Source organism: Podarcis bocagei, assembly GCF_964188305.1.
Source record: "Podarcis bocagei genome assembly, chromosome: Z".
Lineage (NCBI taxonomy): Eukaryota > Metazoa > Chordata > Lepidosauria > Squamata > Lacertidae > Podarcis > Podarcis bocagei.
In genome coordinates this window covers 29,775,766-29,795,331 of record NC_138140.1, presented here as the reverse complement: position 1 = coordinate 29,795,331, position 19,566 = coordinate 29,775,766, and the positions used below count along the sequence as shown (strand labels likewise).

At 40.4% G+C, this 19,566-nt stretch overlaps 1 protein-coding gene across 14 annotated transcripts in view; it reads right to left on the bottom strand.

The window, feature by feature from the left end:
* The window catches only part of TENM1 (teneurin transmembrane protein 1), a 395,160-nt gene that overhangs the window by 58,034 nt on the left and 317,560 nt on the right, over window positions 1-19,566 (bottom strand). For all 14 annotated transcript variants that reach the window (XM_081180104.1, XM_081180105.1, XM_081180115.1 and 11 more), the window contains 2 exons: window positions 14,431-14,663; window positions 3,684-3,838 (listed from right to left, as the gene is read on the bottom strand). In XM_081180104.1, coding sequence (XP_081036230.1) covers window positions 3,684-3,838; window positions 14,431-14,663 — 388 coding nt within the window. The remainder of the gene's footprint in view (window positions 1-3,683; window positions 3,839-14,430; window positions 14,664-19,566) is intronic.

The window sequence follows — 19,566 nt, the reverse complement described above, 5'->3', positions numbered from 1 at the left end:
CTTAAGGAGCATTTGAAATTGCCAGGGCTTTGTGGAAGGGAAGAGGGAGGTGGGACCCAGCTGGGGAAGCAAATGGAAATGAAAAATATTCTTCTGACAATTTGTTTAAAACCAATGCTCTTAGTTGAAGGGTACACACTAAACATTATAACATGAACATTAAAGATGGAGCAAGGCTAACAGTTTATCAGCAGCTCATTATTTAGTGCAGAAATGAATCAATTTATTTGACAGGCAGGTAAGAGCCTGGCTGTCTTGGGGAAACTAACAGAGATCAGAACAATAAATCACAGATGGGAAAGCTGTGGTCCTCCAGATGTTGCTAGACTCACATCTCCCATCTGCCCAAGCCAGCATGACCAGCGATCAGGGATGACGGCGTTGTTGTCCAGCAACCCTGGGAGAGCCACAGGTTCCCCATCCAAGCTATAAAAGAACAAAAATCTGTTGAATGTTACCATTTCCAAACAACCTGTAGCCTAGGCCACACACCTCTTTGATCAGAGCTTCCCACTGGGTGACAGAATAATTTGACTGGATTGCAAATTAACACTGATTAAACTTTTCTTCTCGTACATCAGCATGTCAGATATTTTTAAATCATACACAAGCAAAATGTGAGTCTGATTGCATGCATTCCATAGCAATTAAAGTTGCTTCAGTAAGTTTGAAAAGTTATGACAACAACTAGCACCTGTTGGACTAATGCTAAGGCAAAAGTCTCCATTAAAAATGCAGTTCATGTGGAAAAGGATATAGGTATCCCAGAGGATAGAAAGCTGAACACGTATCAGTAGTGTGCTGTGACTATTTAAAAAGTGAACACATTCTTAAGCTACATTATCAGAAACTTCATCTCCAAACAGTTCTATTTTTCAAGTTCCGGCTGAAAAAAGGCCCTGTTACCAGACCATATGAAGCAACAATTCAATTCTGTTCTGTGCTAGTCAGGTCACCGTGGAAGCACTTTGTCCAATACTGGGCACCACATTTCAAGAAGGACGTTGACCCACTAGAAGCAACCAGGGCAGTGAATGGCTTGGAAACTGCACTATGGAGGTGGGGTCTGTCAGAAAAGGATCCCCCACCCCGGAACCTTTGTTATGTCTGCCAATGAAGCACAAAGCATCAACATATGTTTCACACACAATAAAGGAAGTCATTACAGTAACTAGTATGGCCCATGTACTCTTCTTTCACTTGTTGGTAGTTGCTGAATTGGTATGTGTTGGAATTTGCAAATGCCCACTTTATAAGACCATCTGGGTCATCGCTGGAAATAACAGAGCTTGAGCTCTATTGACAGGAGCAAGCCAGCAGTGAATCACATTGTGCATGTTGGAGTTAACTCTTTTTTTTTTTAAAGCAAGAACAGGATCTGCACAAGCTTGGCAGTGTGTCAGGCCTAATAAGTATAGGGACCCTTGTCCCATGGATCAGTTGCTGAGACTGAAGGCCCCTGCCCCTCTAACAGTTGTTTCCATGCCCCATATTTTGTCTAGCCATTCCTTCAGATTGTAATTCGTTTTATCTCATTTTAATATCTCATTTTTTAATTGTTGTACCTCTCCCTGGGATGAAATGCGGGTAAGAAATCTTAATCATCATAATCTCCAGGGACTATCCTGATGAGCTCCCTGCACTTCAAAATCTGGCACTACGCCATTGTGAACTGGTCTAAATTCAGCCAGTGTCAATTTCACATGAAACGGATGTCAAATGAGATGGAACATTTTAACATTTCAAGATGCTTATGATGTCAGTGATTCAACGTCAAAGGAAGAATCAGGAGCAAGCATTAAGTGTATTCAAACCATGACTGCAAATACCCTTGCCAAAAGATGGGCTTACAGTCAGCGCTGAATTTAAACGAAAGCATTTCTTTCAACAGAGACCAGCTACTCAGCAGCTCAGCTCAGGAGCTCCTGAGTGGAACCAATACCAGGGGGACTTGCATCTGGTGCCAAATATAAAAGGTGCCAAATGTAAGTCTCGCTTGCACAACAATAACTGGGAGTGTGTTCTAAGGCTTCTGATTGTTCCTTGCAGCTGTAGCTTTACTGCCACACACAAATTAAGCCCACTAGGAATCCTAATTTGGCCTACAAAAACGGTGTAGGCAGATTGTTTTGGCTGAGGAAAGAAGTCTTATGGGCCCAATTAAGACTCCTGGTGGGCCTATTTTGGCCCAGTGGTTGGAGGTACCCCATCCACGGTGTAACCATGCTAAAAATATAAGGTAAAGGTACTAGATGGACTAAGTTGAGGGGGCTGCACTGCCTGCCATGATGCTCCTGGGTGCTGTTCAATGTCTTATTTTCAGCATTTAAAGCCCATAGCAAGCTGGGACCAGATTACCTAAAGGACCACCTCACTCCACATGTCCTTGCCCAGCAACTGCACTCCTTATATGTGGCACTCCTGAAATAACTGCTTACCCTATTGATGTGCTTAATTTGTCCTAAAAACTGGGCTTTTAGTGTTGCAGCTGCAGCCATCTGGAATTAATTGTGAATTGAAATAATTAATAAATAATGGCTTGACTTGCTTTAAGGCAGTTCCCTATACTCCTACCTCTTCTTTCTCTGATTGGACCCCGCTCCCTTCCCTGCTGATTTATAGCTGCTGGGAAGAAACTGTGTTCCAAAGTGTGGGCTGCCGCTGTAACGTTTAGTTTGGCTTTTCGGCAGTTAGCTGGGCTGCAAACCTGAGCTGACTATTTGTCTTAAAATAAAAAGGCCATTTTAATGCCACACGAGGGTCTCATTAACTCTGCTAGTTTAAATACTTCATAGCTACCATGCAATAGCACGGCTCTAGCCATTCCTTTTATTCAATGGCAACAGCTGACTGACCATTATGCTTTCTGTAATGTTTCTATAAAGTTTCATTTATTAAGAGGCTGTTTAGTACGCCTGAGTTTATTTGGTTTTTAAACATAAACCGGGGGGGGGGGGAGGTGGATGCATTTTGGATCTCTCAAAGCCCAAGAGGAAATGAACAGCTCCAAAGGTCTACAACTCTTGAGATTTAAGAGTTATTTCCCTCCATCTAATAGCAAGGCAGTATCCTTCATTAAGAATATTATCTCTATGTGTGCATGCCAGATGTTCTGAGACAGCGGATAGAAGTGCCACACTAGAGGCAATCTTGAAACAGATTTTTGCAAATACAGCATTTTTAACACAGCATTGTATTCTATGAGCCATAAATAAATAAATACATAAACAATTGCAGGCACATACAAAAGCAAAACCTTATTTGCTCAGCTTAGGTTTTGTCCACACTTGCCCCGCTTGCCCCGTGCCTAGAAAGCATGGGTCTAAGTAGTTTTCCATTTGCCCCACTGCTATCCTTGGGGAAACAAACTCTTTAGCACTGAATTGGAACATATGTCAATCCAGGGAAAACCCAATTGACGTTTGCTGCGATTCAGCAGTAAAGATTGAGTTTTCTCAGGGGAAAGCGGCAAGACAGGCAGAAGGCCGGATGAGCCCACAATTCCATTATACTGATGATCTCAAAGTAAGTTTTACAGGCTGCTGCTGCACAACCTAGAGAAAGTTGATTAAAACCACCATGCTTATTCAAATGCTGTCCTTAACACATGTAATTTCAGCAGACCAAAGGAAATTTGTTTCCATGTGGAACAGCTGCAACATATAAAAACGATTAGTGTCTACCTGAGTGATGTCCATTCCAGCATCACAGCTCAGTGGCTGGGTTGACGTGAGACCATTTGAGCCTATTAATGTTGTGATCACATCATTTCCATCAATCTTCCGAATCATGGTGCCATCAACAAAGTAGATGAAGCCGTGCTTATCTACAGTAATACCTATTGGGGAAGAGGAAAGGAGATTAAGCAGGAAAACTACCAGGGACCAGAACTATAAATCAGTGGTCAGGGAGCCAGTGGCTCTCCAGCTGCTGTTGGACTCTCATTAGCCCCAGCCAATATGGCCAATGGCCAGGGATTATGGGAGTTGTGGTTCAACAAAAAACACCTGGAGAGCATAGGTTTCCCCAGTTCTGCTATAAATGCTGGCTTTGTTTCATTCTATTGACTTTTTCTGGTTTGATTTGATAATATCCCTCCATTTTATTTGTCTTTTTATGTGTGTTCAAATTCATGAAACCATCTGGAAAAAAACTCCTCTGAAAGCACAGTGATTATTCTGCGCTTTTGTGAACATGCTTTACTCCCATAAAGAATGAAGAAACTGGGGGGGGGGGGGAATAGCTCAAAGCAATGAGGTTTATGAAAACACAAACTCCAGCCTGAAAATCAGTAGTTGGATTTAAACTGAATTTGCCAGATGATGATAATAAACAATATTTCATATATCAATCTACCTATCTACTTAAATATTTCTATCTTGCCTCTCTTACAGCTTGAACTAGCTTACAAATACAGCTACAAACTATTTTAAGAACTGTAAAAACCTGTTTATTATTTGTATATGCAGTAGTGAGAAAAAAGATACAGTGGTGGTGAGCAGTATGTGGAAGACAGGGCAGAAAGATTAAGCCAGCAAACATCAAACTACCTTAGACAGATGGGTAGGAACAGAGAAGCAAAGGAAAGTGACATACTGAGTCAGACCATTAGTCCATCTCATTCAGTGCTGTATATACTGACCCATAGCAGCTTTCCAGGATTTCTGATAAGAGATTTTCCCCAGCTCTACCTGGTGTTTTCAGTGACTGAACATAGAACCTTCTGCATGCAGCAATGTCTCTTTTCACATGTAGAAGCATAATTATAATTATAGTTCCTTATAACCTCTATATTCTAAATTTTATTTAGTTCCTGTGATGCAGAAACCTACTACCAAAGCCTGTAGTTACAGTAAAATGATTCAGGTTCTACAAACAGGTCCACCTTGAAAGCACATTTATTCTGTGACTGCAATGTTTTTTATAGAATAAAATACATGCACACACACACACACACATACACACACAGCTTTTGGAATGTGACTTTAAGCTATATTCTGGAAATGGGGGAACTTGTGGCCCTCCAGATATTGTGAGACTACAGCTCCTATCATCCCTTGCCACCAACCATGTTCGCTAGGGCAGATGGGAGTTGAAGTCCAGCACCATCTAGACAGCCATTGGTTCCCCATATTTGCTCTGCACACTTTCATATAAGTTCTGAGCAAACATGCACGGGATTGCATTGCACAGATTGGGTTAACAACGCACAAACAGACAAAAAAATGTGGATGTGGACTTCACAGTGAAAAGTATATGGAAGACGCTTCAAAACTGAAGGAAGCCCCCCTTCCATAATGCAAAAAATTGGAATGACAATTGAGACTGCAGCAAGGGATGTAGTGGAAGGCCAAAGGAAGGCTAGAAAAGAAACAATAATGCACACAAGTTCTGCAGAAAAATGATAAGCCACTCAGGATGTGAAAAAGGATTCCTGCCTTCCTGAGAGCTGGTTTAAAGATTGATGTTTCAGAGGGTGCAATAAAAAGTAGTATATTCAAGGTGGTGGTAGCCTGTAAGAAATCAGAAAGGTCCAAACCTTGGCAAAGATCTGGGATGGAGGACCTGTTGAACTCCAACTCACATAATCTCTCACCATTGGCCATGCTAGCTAGGATTCATAGGAATTGAAGTTCAACAACATCTGGAGTACCATGGGTTCCCTGTTCCTGACATAGATATTATACCATAGAAAGATAAATCCCAATGTTTGTTTCCTTGATGGACAGGAGCAGAAATGAACTGTGCACTGGCCCTGCTTTGTCTGTCATCTCATGTATAGAGTACAAAGAATTTTTTTCATATATCAAAACAAAGGAAGTCATCACACACAAAAATGTACATAGGAGAAAAGATAGTAGTGCCCATGGGAGTGATTCAAGCAAATGTGGAGTATAACAAGCAACAACTGATGGATTGACATTTTATTGAGAAATGGGGAGTGGCATTATGGGGATGGTGAATGGATCAATAAACTTCTCATGGGCTGGAAATCTATAAAAGATCTGGCAATCATTTTCTCCAAACTCCATTAAAATAGACAATGAAAGGATATTGAATCAGACATCAGAAGTGTTTAAAGAGGGCAGAGGAACTTTAAAACACATAAAGGCACAAATGACATTATGTTTATGACATTCTGTTTATGGCATGATGGTTTTTAAAAAAGACTATGACAGCAAGATAGGGAGACATGTAACTACCAAGCAACTTTCTCACAAAGAAGTTGATAGCACCATATGATAGAATCCATTATTGCCCATCTAAGATGACAATTGATAGGTGTATGAACATAACTCTATATTTGCCTTATATCTTTGTATTGTATTGTATTTTGAGTTGATGTTTTATTCTGAATCACTCTGTGCATGCTCTACTTTAATCTGTGTTTGTGGTGTTCTTTACACTCCTCTGGCATGACTTGTCTTTAAGAAACCCATGCTGGGTCTTAGTAAACACACACACACACACACACCTTTATTGTGGTCCAAAATTAGTAATCACAGCATCTTTTTCTAAGCACTCACAGATTGATTGTTTAACTATACTGAAAATACTATAAAATTGTATATAAAACTGTAAATGAAAGGCAGAATCAAAGATAAAGGTTAAACAATGGAACAAGGGGCAAGAAAAACAAGCAATAAAAATCGAATGATTAATAAAATTATAATGAAATCAGGGTATCGCCATGACAATTTATAGCTATCCTTGAAAGCACCTTTGTATGGCTCTTTGCAACCGTGCAAAAGGAGACAACTTATAAGTCACACAAACACGGGCCACAAAAGGCACTATCTAACAATAGATAACAGTATCTCTTAGCTTATACCTTTTGGAGTATAACCACAATAAAAAGATATCCAGAAACTTAAAGTGGGGTTCCAAGTACAAAGAAAAAACAATATGTAACCTATCTCAGCAGGTCTACAAAGGCATTATACTGAGTCTGAGGATATTGGCAATCAATCATGCCAATAGCATAGTCTGAAAGGAGATAGCCATAAAGGCTTGTCTGAGCTTAGGTAAGGTAAGATTAACTCAATATGAAGATCTACACTGGCCATTTTTATATAGCCAAAAGTATATGAAAAGGATGAACTTAAAATTATTGCTCTATTAGATAGTATTCTTTGTTCAAAATCCTTTTTCTTGAATATTAGAAGTAGTCAATGCCCAAAGGTAGTAAAAACAAGTGAGATCTGCAGCAAAATGTTGCCAGTGTGGAGGATTTCTTTTCAGACTCTGGCCAGACAGTCATGCCCATTTACTAATTGATGGATCGATTTCACTTCCCATGAAACACCCCAAAGTGATTTAACAATATAAACAATCTTGTTCCGCAGTTGTGCCTTGCAAAAACCCAATCTTATCCACAGAATTGAAGCTCAGTTAAGTAAAATCCGCATATCTGACAAGATCCAATTCAGTGGGTAAGATCTGATCTTCACAAGGCACAGTTGCAGAACAACTAAACAAGGTATTGGACCCAGGGAAATTAATCAGTACATACTACAATCAAAATATGGGTCAAGTGAAAGTGTGGCTGAGCCCTGGAAGCCTGATGCCTGCACTGTATGGAACAGACCTCCTGGTGAGATGCTATCTGCAGGAGGTCCTCTTCTGCAAAGCTCAGTAATCAGCCGAGGACAGAAAGGTTCAGGGGTCAGCAAACTTTTTCAGTAGGGAGCCAGTCCACTGTCCCTCAGACTTTTTTTTGGGGGGGGGGAGGAATGAACGAATTCCTATGCCCCACAAATAACCCAGAGATGCATTTTAAATAAAAACACACATTCTACTCATATAAAAACATGCTGATTCCAAAACCGTCTGCGGGCCGGACTTAGAAGGCGATTGGGCCAGATCTGGCCCCCGGGCCTTGCCAAACCATGGTTTAGATGATCTTTTAGGCTTTTTACACCAGTAACAGTACCTTGAACGTAGCCTGGTAGCTAACTGGTAGGCAGTGTAATTCTTTCAGCAGCAGCATAACTTGATGACAATATTCTGCCCCAGTGAGCAATAAAGCTGCTACCTTTTGCACTAGCTGCAACTTCTGGACCAATGCCCACACAGAGGGCATTGCAGCCATTAAGTCTGTAGTAATTCAGGATACTGTGTTCCACACCCCCATTAGTTTCCTGCCCTCTGGCAGTCAGTTAGCATTTCATTGGAACTAAGCATGCTCAAGTCATCATTGACCTACTTTGGGGGTTCCCCTGTAGTTTCCCCACCCTTAGTTATGTTTTCTAGTTCTGTTTGTTGATTGTGCTTGGATTTGGCTACATAGTGTATGTTGACATTGGCAGCTTCATGACATGCAGGTGGTCTCAGGTTCGATCCTTAGCATCTCCAGGTAGAAGAGGGAAAGGCTCTTGCCAGAAACCATGGCTATCCAGTGCCTCTCACCAGGGCTTTTTTCCAGATGGAACTCACTGGAACTCAGACCCATCACTTCTTAGGTGGGTGCCATTGCCATTATAAGAGAATGAGGGGGGTGTTCATGGTGAGTTCCAGCACCTCTTTGTCTAGAAAAACAGCACTGCCTGTCACAGTAGATAGTCCAGAACCAGATGAACTAATGGTTTGATCCAGCATATGGCAGCTCTCTATGTTATCTCTACAGACTCAGTTAACGCCTGCATGTGATGGGTTATAAACAAAAGTTTAAACTAGCTTTACTCATTTGCTTAGCAGATCTGGGACTCGTTCTCAACCAGAGGGCCTCAAAGTAGCTTGGAATAAGCAATTACAGTCAAGTGATTTAAAAAGAAGAAATTAATGGATCCATGAGAAGGAAACAAGCGATTAAACATATTTTTGAAATACTGAACTCTTAAACAAAAGTAAACACCTACAGATGGAGAATGTTTCTCTAAACATATTGGTGTAGTGATTTTTGGGGGTTGGGGTAGGGGAAGAAGTCTGTCCACTTCAGATGCTATGTTGCTTTTGCCAATCTGATGCCCTCCAAATGTTTTTGAACTTCAACCCCCTTCCACTGCTCAAAACATCTGGAGGAAAAGTAATAAGCTGTTTTATATTGAGTTAGCCTATATAGTTCAATGTGTTGTCTACACTGGTTGGCAATCGCTCAGCAGGGTTTCAGACAGAGGACATTTCCAGTTCTACCTCGAGATGCCAGGAATTTAATATAGGGACCTGCCGCGTGTAAAACAGATGCTCTATGACTGAGCTACAGCCCTTCCCTCTAGGGTTGGTGAAGGTTGTGCTATGGTGTCTTCCCCACCTCCCTCTCTACCCAAGCTTGCAAACTCTTCACATCTGCCGTATGTAAGAATCTAATGGTTTACTTGCTGTCAGCTTCATATTAACATAAGGAAAATGTGGAAGGAAAGCACATATTGGTGTTATGTCTGGTGGTATTTTAAGGTTTAGAAATGTGCCTACAATCTATAAGCTACTTAATGTAGCACGGTTGCCTAAAGCTAACATTGCACCATTCGAGTCAATAGAACAGACCCAACTGTTCAATTGTTTTATAGATTGCAGCCTAAAGCTATCTACAGTGTTGTCCCCCCCCTTTTTGTGTTCTCACGCACTAGTGGAACTGTTACAATTTATACCATTGACATGGTAATCAATATTGCTCCTCCCCTATTATGAGGGTTAAACGAGGCAAGATGGTAATTGTGAGTAAGCCTACCCGGAACTAAAACAGTTAGACTCTTGGGTTCAAATCACCATTCAGACAGGAAGCTCAGAGGGTGAGTTTTCTGCATCACTATCTCTTAGCCTAACCTACCTCTCCAGGTTGTTGTGAAGATAAAGGCGGGGGGGGGGGCAAACCATGTATGCTTCCTTGACCTCATCGGGGGAAAGGTGAAATATAAGCGTAATCATAAATAAATGAATGAATTTCCAGGTGTGAGCATCATTAGGGCCATGGTGGAAGAAGAGAAAGTATTAACCCATATCCTGGCATGTCACAGTCTTAATCCTGTTTCCTCTTTTCCATGGCAGCTATTTGAATTAAAAACAAAAATCTCAAACCCCATCAATGTTACATCTAGTTTGGTTCTAATCCTTGTCATTTCCAGGCAGGGCTGGGAGAGACTCCTGTCTGAAACCCCAGAGAGCTGCAATCAGTGATCATAAACTAGGGGTACCCAAAATGGTGCCCTCTAGATTTATTTTGTACCACAATTCTTATCAGTCCAACCAGTATGGTTAATGGCCAAGAGTCATGGGAGTTGTAGTCCAACTATGGGTATATATGAAGAGCACCACATTTGCTACCCCTTGGAGCAGACAAGGCTAAGCCAGATGGACAAATGGTCTGATAAGTTATGAAGAACATAGATGGAGCAAGAGCTGTTCTCAGTCTTCTCTTTCTTTTTGAACACATTCTTCTTAGAATGTGAAGAGGGATTTATTCTTAAAGCATTGGGGGAATTGTAGTTCTGGGAAGAAAATAGGAGTATATAAATTATATGGAATAAATAAACAAATCACAATGTTATAGCTGTGCCCAGATCTGAACCTGGGATCTTCTTAGAGAAAAAAGCAACAACTCCGTTAGCACTCCAAGCCTTCTTGAATCATACTGCCCTGTTGTTTGACCCCAACAACTGGTATTTATTTATTATTGCCTTTATATCCCTCCTTTTTCCCAAGGTGGCACACATGGTTCTCCACATTCTGTCTTCACAACAATCCTGTGAGGTAGGTTATGCTGAGAAAGAGTGATTGGCACAAAGGTACCCAATAAACTTCACAGCTGAGTGGGGATTCCCAGCACTAACCACTACATCACACCAGTTTTTAGTGGAAGATCCTGTCCCTTATCACATATAGAAAAAGCCTCAGGGGGCATCTATGTGCCTCTTAGACAAAGACATCACATTTTCTGCATGAGAGAAACTAGCTTAGGTTTGTAATCCTGTACACACTTATGTGGGAGTAAGCCTCACTGAGCTTACCTCTGCAAAGACTATCTATAGAACTGTCAATCATGCAATAAGGAAGCCATAAACCTCCAACACATCTTGAAAACAGATATGTAAATGGAAGAATTCATACATATGCAGTTGATGGGCATAATCTGTAGCTAGAGAACTTGCATTCATTTTTTCCTGATGTCTTTTCCCTCTTGGAAAGTTCCCTTTCAGAAGGAGGGGGTTCTTTTGCACTATTTTAGTAATATGACATTTCTGATTCAACTGTAGCTGAATTAACTTTAGCTATTTTGCTTGAAATAACTTTAGTTATTTTACATTTCTAATTCAACTTGCAAAAAAATAAAATTCCCCAAGAAAACTTCATAAACTCCCAGAGACGTCTGATAAAAAGAAAACATGCCAATTGTATTCAGAAAGAATTTGCAGTTTCTCAGAAAACTTTTAAATAGGAAAAAAGTGGATCCAATTGGTTAATTTTATGGTTCTAACACATAACAATTTCTAACAATTTGCATGTCACCCATTCTAAATATCTTTGACTCTTTCAATTAAAGCTACCATTGAGGAATTACTAAAGCAATTTTATGCAATTACTTATTTATAGGCCGCCATGGTACAGAATTAAAATAAGAGGTAACTGATTTAGAGTTTAAAGGTGTGCAATCTCTTACTTTTTTTAAAAATAAAAAGTTACTATTGCTCTAAGAACACAAGAAGCATATGACCAAACAGAACTAATATGACTTTGCATGCACTTGAATTACCTAGGCAGAACATGAAAATATGCCATTTAAAACCTGTTTGGTGGAAATACATATGCTTAGTGAGAAACTGAAATTACAAGGTTCACAAACAATATGCAATTATGATGTCTGGCTTGATCCTCTAAATACTTTTGTAAATGTTAACCTTTGCCAATGCGTTCATGGATCACCTGGGTGGGGAAACCAATCGATAACAACATTCTATATAGTTTTGAGGAACCAGCACTTTGAATTCTGTCCCAAAATGAACTGGCAGCCAGTGCAACAACTACGAATTGGATGATATACGCTAATGTTGGACTACTGCTGTTAAAAGGAGGGAGGCTGTCTCGTTCTGCACTAGTGGAATCTACCAGATTATTTTCAAAGACAGCCCCATGCACACTGCATTAAAATCATCTATGAAGCATGGATGACAGTGGCAAGGTATCTGTCCTCCATTAGCAGGCATTGACAGTGTTAGATGAAGTGGCTTGTTGTGTAGAGCAGGAACATAGCAGGACAGCTGAGTAATGCACCTGGTCCCTACAAGGGTGTGTATCTCTGTTGAGAACAGGGCAGTAATCCCACCTATTCCTTTGTGAACAACTCCATGTAGTCTGGATTTTATCAAGACCTTTTCTTAACGGGTTTTGTTTTTAGTAAAGGATTTTATTACACAGTCTACATAGATGAGCAAAGGTTATTGGTTGTCACTGTTTCATGGAGATTTTTTTGAACCGTATCCCATTCAAATAGTAAATAGGCCCACATATTTATTTTTCCATTACTGAAATATTGCAAATGTCCAAGGCTACTTGGGGAAAATCATTATAACTATCTGAATTGTTGCTCAGGGTTACAAGGTAACTTAGATGATGACAGTATTGTTTTTGGAAATTGCACAGGCAATTCTGAAACCTCCATGTTAGAAACTTCCACCAAGCAAGTAAATAAGTCGGAGCAGATAATTGTCTTTTAATTAGATATAATCAATTTCAGTCAGCAGTGATACATTGATTCTTATTTTCTTGAAAAAAGTATCTACATCCATATATTTTACCTTCCTTTAGAGTTGATTTCCTGCATTAATTGCTGGCCTGAATATTAACACTTATTTGTGCTTATTTCACACTTATTTTCCATCATTAGAAATGTATTAAAGTGACTATAATTGCAATCTCTTACTAGCTGGTTTTCAAATGAGGGTTCTTATGTGTCATGGACATTATACTGCCTCTCAGTTAATTTCAAATTTCTATTGATGTACAGTTTTCGTTTATTACTTCAGAGCTGGATGGCGGGACCAAACCTTCCCTCACAGCTATTAATTAGGCATTTGCTGTACACTAGAAGGCTAATAAGCCAGAAGCAAATACATTAGACCTCAGTCTTGCAAGGTTTTAAGCACCTTCCCATGAGTTGCTGGGCACTTTCTATTCCAAATTACCCACACTGTGCATTAATGAGCTCCACCATCCTATGCAATTGAACACCTTTATAATGCCTGTTAAAATGATTGGCTAGGTTTTACTCATAAAAAATCCAGTATGTCTTTGATGCATCAAGCATATGGGTACAGAATTGAATCACAGGCACCTGGGAAGACTGCAGAGTGCAGGCCATTGATGAGATTATTTGTAGAAACACTTACAAACACTTCCCAGACACCTTATCAAAAACAAGATTAAGCACAACAACCTCCCAGCCAGAGGCGGAGCTAGCTGCCCATGGGGGCAGGGCGGTGATCTCACCCCCCCTCAGGATGACACCCAGGGCGAGCTGCACCTACTGCACCCCCTTCCTCCGCCAGTGCTCCTAGCATGCCATCCACAGAAATTTACTGAAAAAATTACATTCCTTTTGATTATTTTCAAATGCCATTTCTTTTCTCATTAATTGATGGAGAATAGTTGAAATAAATGTGGGACAAATCTGTGGCCCTCCAGATGTTCCTGGACTCTAACTTCTCTAACTCCTAGCCAGCACAACCAATGGTCATAGGAAATGGAGGAATTCTTCAAGAAGGAGGGAGGAATTCTTCAAGAACCACTTCTCCCCATATGAACCTACCCTGATATCAACTTCTGAGGCCCTTCTTCATGTCGCTCTTCCATGAGAGGACCGGAAGGTGGCAACATGAGAACAATACTTTTCTGTAGCGGCTCCATCATTATACACCTTTAGGCGCCAAACAAAAACCAGGCCTTTGGCTGATTGACATCCACTGCCCTTTTAAAATGTGTTCGGGATTATTGGGGAAGGGATTATTGAGTTTTTCCTGTTTTTGTTTTTATTATGTGTTTTGTCTTTTTATATTGTGATTTTATGTTGTGAACCACCCCGAGACCTGCAGGTATAGGGCAGGATACAAATTTCATAAGTAATAATAATAAATTATAATTTTCCATCCTTGCTGCACACTCAGAAGTCTCACTATCTTTTGAGGGAATGTGCACAGAGCAAAACAAAACTCAATGGTCTAACTTGGCAATGGTTGTAACAGACAAGTTGAAACACATGAAATATATTATTCTTTGCATTGAAGGTGCTGAAATATGGGGGGGGGGGAGTTTAAAGTTAACTTCTTGCACTCAGCTGTTGAGGGCTCATTTCATCCATGAGCTTCACATAATGAAAGGAAGTTTCTCAGGGATGAGGAACCTACAAGTTGGCTGGGGCTTATGGGAGGTAGAGCCCAACAATAAGCCTGTTTTAAATGCTGCAGTCAAGGACAACTCTTTCAGCTTCTGTCATTCTCCTACCTCGGGGGCTGTGAAGTGATGCTTCGGAAGCCCGTCCTCCATCTCCACAGTGACTTTGGTCAAACGGAAGGCACTGGTCACCTTTTCCTGCCACTACCTCATAGTTTTTGGTCAAATCCTTGGTTTCACTGAGAGATTTCACCTTGTAAACTCTTCTGGTATTTGTATCTGACAAGTAAAGGGATTCTGATACTGGGTCCATGGCTAGGTAGTACTTGTGAGCTGGACTTGTGCTATTGAGAAAAGGAAGGAGAAACACAAAACAATAATTAGTTACTGTAAGAACAAACTCTCCACCTTCTGGGATGTCTTTTCACACCAAATCATCTCTCCCCGCCCTTTAAGTCAGCATTTTCATATCAAGGGCTGCAATTCAAAATAAAACCCACATATTATATGGAAGTGAAAAGTTGCTACACTGTAGGGCACTGTATGGCAACTGGTGTGGAAGGATTCCTGCAGGAAGCATAGAAAGCATGTGGTACTTCTCTGTATATAACTGACATTGCTGGACTTCATATCCCATCAGTCCTACAAACTATGACCAGTGGTGAGGGATGATGCATGCTGCAGTTCAACAACATCTGGAAGGCTACAGATTGCCCATCCCTGCACCAAGATATGGTTATTCTTCAAGACATTCTCAATGATCTCAAACTCAATGTATTGCCAGCTGGAAAATAATAATAATAATAATAATAATAATAATAATAATAATAAACCCAACCCACTTTCTAAAAATTCACCACAACTTCAGAAGAATTTCTGATACCTCAGTAACAGTCTTCAAAATATATTTTCCTTTCTGGTAAATCTAAATTAATAAATAAAAATATTATGTACTAAGCTTGGATCCTAGAACAACAGGCAAATAGGATCCTAGAATGCAACAACTGATTGGCCTGCAGGAAAAGACCAATCAGGCTCCAAGAGGGAAGCAGAATCAGCCAATCAGACGGGACTCATTGTGTAAATAATGTATATAAAAGCCTGAGGTTTGGGGGTCAGTTCAAATCACTGTTTTACAAGCTGCAATAAAGAGCATGAAATCACTACAGGACTCCGAGTATATTTCAAAGAATGCCTGGGAGAAGGAAAAAATATCTTGACCAGGTGAACTTTCTTGCTGAGGGAACTCCACAGTTGTTGCACCAATAATGAAATAAAACCACATCCTTCTTATGAATTTATATCTCACCCTTTAATATAAATGTTTTCCAGGGCTGCTTGATGCATTATGATAAGGGAAACCATCAAATTATTGGCTGGTAGGCTATATTTTACCCATCCAAAAGTCAAAGGTTTTTGACACCCACCCATATTTCTGAAATCTCCACTCCCACAAGCAAGAGGCATTATTATCACAGTTCAATGACATATTCCAGTCAGAACAAAGCACTCAATGAGGGCACAGAGCAGAAGCAGTAGGAGATATGGCCTGGTGAGGTGTGTGGTGCCTGAACAGAGTCCCAAGAGTCATACAGAGAGGTCTAGAAGCCCACATTTGGCCCTTTGGTCTGAAGTTCCCTACTCCTGACTTTAAGGGACACACTATTATATCTTCTCCAATACAGTGGTGCCCCGCAAGACGAATGCCTCGCAAGACGAAAAACTCGCTAGACGAAAGGGTTTTGCGGTTTTTGAGCTGCTTCGCAAGACGAATTTCCCTATGGGCTTGCTTCGCAAGACGAAAACGTCTTGCGTTTTTTGCAAGTTTGTTTCCTTTTTCTTAACACCGTTAATACAGTTGCGACTTGACTTCGAGGAGCAACTCATAGAATGCGGTGTGGTAGCCTTTTTGGAGTTTTTTTGGTGATTTTTGAAGCTTTTCCAAAACTTTTCCGACACCGTGCTTCACAAGACGAAAAATTCGCTAGATGAAAAAACTCACGGAACGAATTAATTTCGTCTTGCGAGGCACCACTGTATTTTGAATAAGAACCATTGCAGCTTCTTACTCTTGTTTATGCTTTTATTATATGCAAAATAAAAAATAATATACCGTATTTTTCGCTCTATAACACGCACCCGACCATAACACGCACGTAGATTTTAGAGGAGGAAAATCTGTTGGCATGCCACCCGTAGGCATTCCCTCCATAACACGCACAGACATTTCCCCTTACTTTCTAGGAGGAAAAAAGTGAGTGTTATGGTGCAAAAAATACGGTATATATTTTTAGAGTGCCAAGTTTCAGACTTAATCTGGGAATTCTACTAATACATTTCTTTGTTTATCCAGTTATCAGCTGCTATTGGGAATGGCCCCCTGTTTCTTTAATGCACTTGCAACAAGTAGAATTATGACCATTAACCACTTTATGAAGTTTATTTGGGGTTATGTACTGTCATGCAATGTTAGGGTCCTTTAGGCTGGTTGATGTAATCACTGGGCTCCCTCCTTGTGGATGGGCACACAAGCAAGCAAGCATAATGACAGTGATTTGTAGTGGTTCAGATAAAGCTGGATTGGCTTGATTCAAAAGTTTTCAATTGCAGGGGAATGAGAGTGTGAGAAATAAGCAATCAACTCAAAGAACAATCATTAACAAATAACAAATAAGAAGCATGCACTCAAGCATGGTGCTTGAATGATGCTTTCTGCTGATTAGCAGCTTTATATATTATCTCAAGAAGATAGTAGGATTGCTCTCAAGTCTTTGAATAGCTTGGGGGAGTGGAATCGTCCAGTTCCAGCTGTTTTTCCTCAAAAAAATATTTGATTAGTGCATGACCTAAGGAAAGCTTCTTGGCTTTTTTTCTTCTCAGCAAGAGCTTCCAACAAGAACAGCTGGAACAAGTTCTTTTGCAACAGTATTCCCAACTAAGAACGACGTCAATTATATAGATAACATATTTATGTGTTCCTGCTAAATCCCAGTGTCAGCAGACTGTAATCCTTTCCATGCAGCCATGTGCAAGCATGCTTCTGTTACACTGAGGCCACTCAAGTGAAGGTGTTGCAAAGGACTTAAATATCAAGTATAATACAAATTTTGCTAACGTAGTGCCTTCATGATTCATGATTTAAGGGAGATTAGTTCATCTCAGGCAAACATGCTTACAAGTTCCATTCACCCTTTGATACTCAATGTGGCAATGTCAGCTTACAACTTAACAACTTCTTAACATCTGAAGAGGACTCATGTTGCCACATTTATGAAATAATCAATTTAAGTGTTTACCTATAGGTTTTGTGCCCAGTTCACCACTTAATTTGCTACTTGTTAACACTCACATTCACACTTTAGTCATGTCTTGTACATTGGGGTTGCCACCCTTGGCCCTCCACATGTTGCTGGACTCCAACTCCCATCATCCCTGACCACCAGTCATGCTGGCTGGGGGTGACTGGAGCTTTCCAATAACATCTGGAGGTCCACAGGTTCCTTATCTTTGTTATAGATTTTGTTAATATATAATTTGCTTCATCTCATCTTGTCTGAATGGGATTTCATTTGTAAGAACTCAAAACTTGGTGGAATATGGTCTCTATCACTGAATGGTATAATGGGGTGGGGGTACTAAACAGACCTCCAGTTGGTCATGTTGCTACTGCTTACTGGGAGGCAGAAGGAAAGGGGCAAGGAACTGGTAAGGTTAGCATGGTGGAAATGCACAGGCAGAGTCCATTTGGTGCTTCCAGAGGTGCATTTGCATCACACTAACTTTGGCACCACCTCGTCTCTCCCCCTTTACCACCTGGTAACGGCAGCAACACAACCTACCAGAGGTCAGGTGAGCACCACCACCTCATCCCACAATCTACTATTGCTGTTCTCCCATCTGCATTTTAAATTTCTCCATAATTCAAGGATTTGTTCTCCTGAAAAAAGTTACACCTGTACAAATACAATATCCATGTTTTGTGTTGTTGACTGGGGTGAGCATTTCAATTACTTGTATCTATAATCACCACAATCCAGATGTGGACCCAACACTCAGATGCAGGTGGAAGTTGATAGGTGGTGACTTTCACCAATATATGTTGGCAAAATACATTACAGATATGAGCTCTCTGATGCAATTCTGCGCTACACACATTTTCTCAATAATGAGACAACAATATTACACAGGAGCAGGCAAGTAAACTGCTCATGTTTTTAAAAAGACTTAAAGTAACCAGCCATATGAAATCAGCACAGTAAAGGAGATCACACTGAGTATACACCTCTGGTTAAACATTAATCTGGTTAACATTGCCATCTCTATTGCCAGCTCCATTCTCACCACCTTTGCACGATAGACTATATTCCAGCAACACAAAAGTCAGAGGTCATCCACCCCCTCATGTTTCTTCCTCCATTGAGGCAAGCAAGAGGCATAATCATAGTTCAGTGACTCAAGAGCACTAAAGGACAAAGACAAGGAGCTGGGTCAGTAAAAGTTTCTGCCTTGAGCAAAGGCATGATTCAGAGACAGGCCATAAGAGCAACCTTTGACCCTCGGGCTTGAGGTCCCCCATACCTGATCTAGTCTTTAATTTTATGCTTCTAATCACCAACATTCAGCATAAGGGTATAAGGAGACAGTGACTTCCATCCCAACCTGTTTCTGTTCTGCTGCAATTCAGCTTTGCTAAAACCTGTGTTATTCTTGCTATCCTCTATGGCTGAAATGAACCTCATTGCATTTCAATGAAAGGGAAAAATTACAAATGCAGAAAATTAAATGGCTCGATTATTTATGTAACATTGTCAGACTAAAAACAACAACATTGAATGATGGTGTATGTTCATATTATTTCCATTTCTGACCTCAAACATGAGAATTCTGGAAATGTATTGTGGAACTGAGGTCAGAATTCCATTTCTGACCTTGAATATGTAAACTATGGCATCTTCCACTCCCATTTCCATTTCTGATGGAATTCTCTTACACCCCCAATTATATATCACAACAGTTCTATTGTTATGCTTTTCAGCTTTCATTCCAGAGAGCATTGAAAGCAATTAAATTGCTTTTAATAAAATGAAGCCTGGTGTGGCAATTGCCACAGTGTGAAACCTTTGGCAATTTGCTGTTGTATGTCAGTTTTTATGTCTCTCAGCCAAGTGGGCAACTCCAGTTCAATACCTGTGTCAAATCTATGTAATACCTGTCTATATTACTGATTAATTCTAGAGCCAAAAAGGA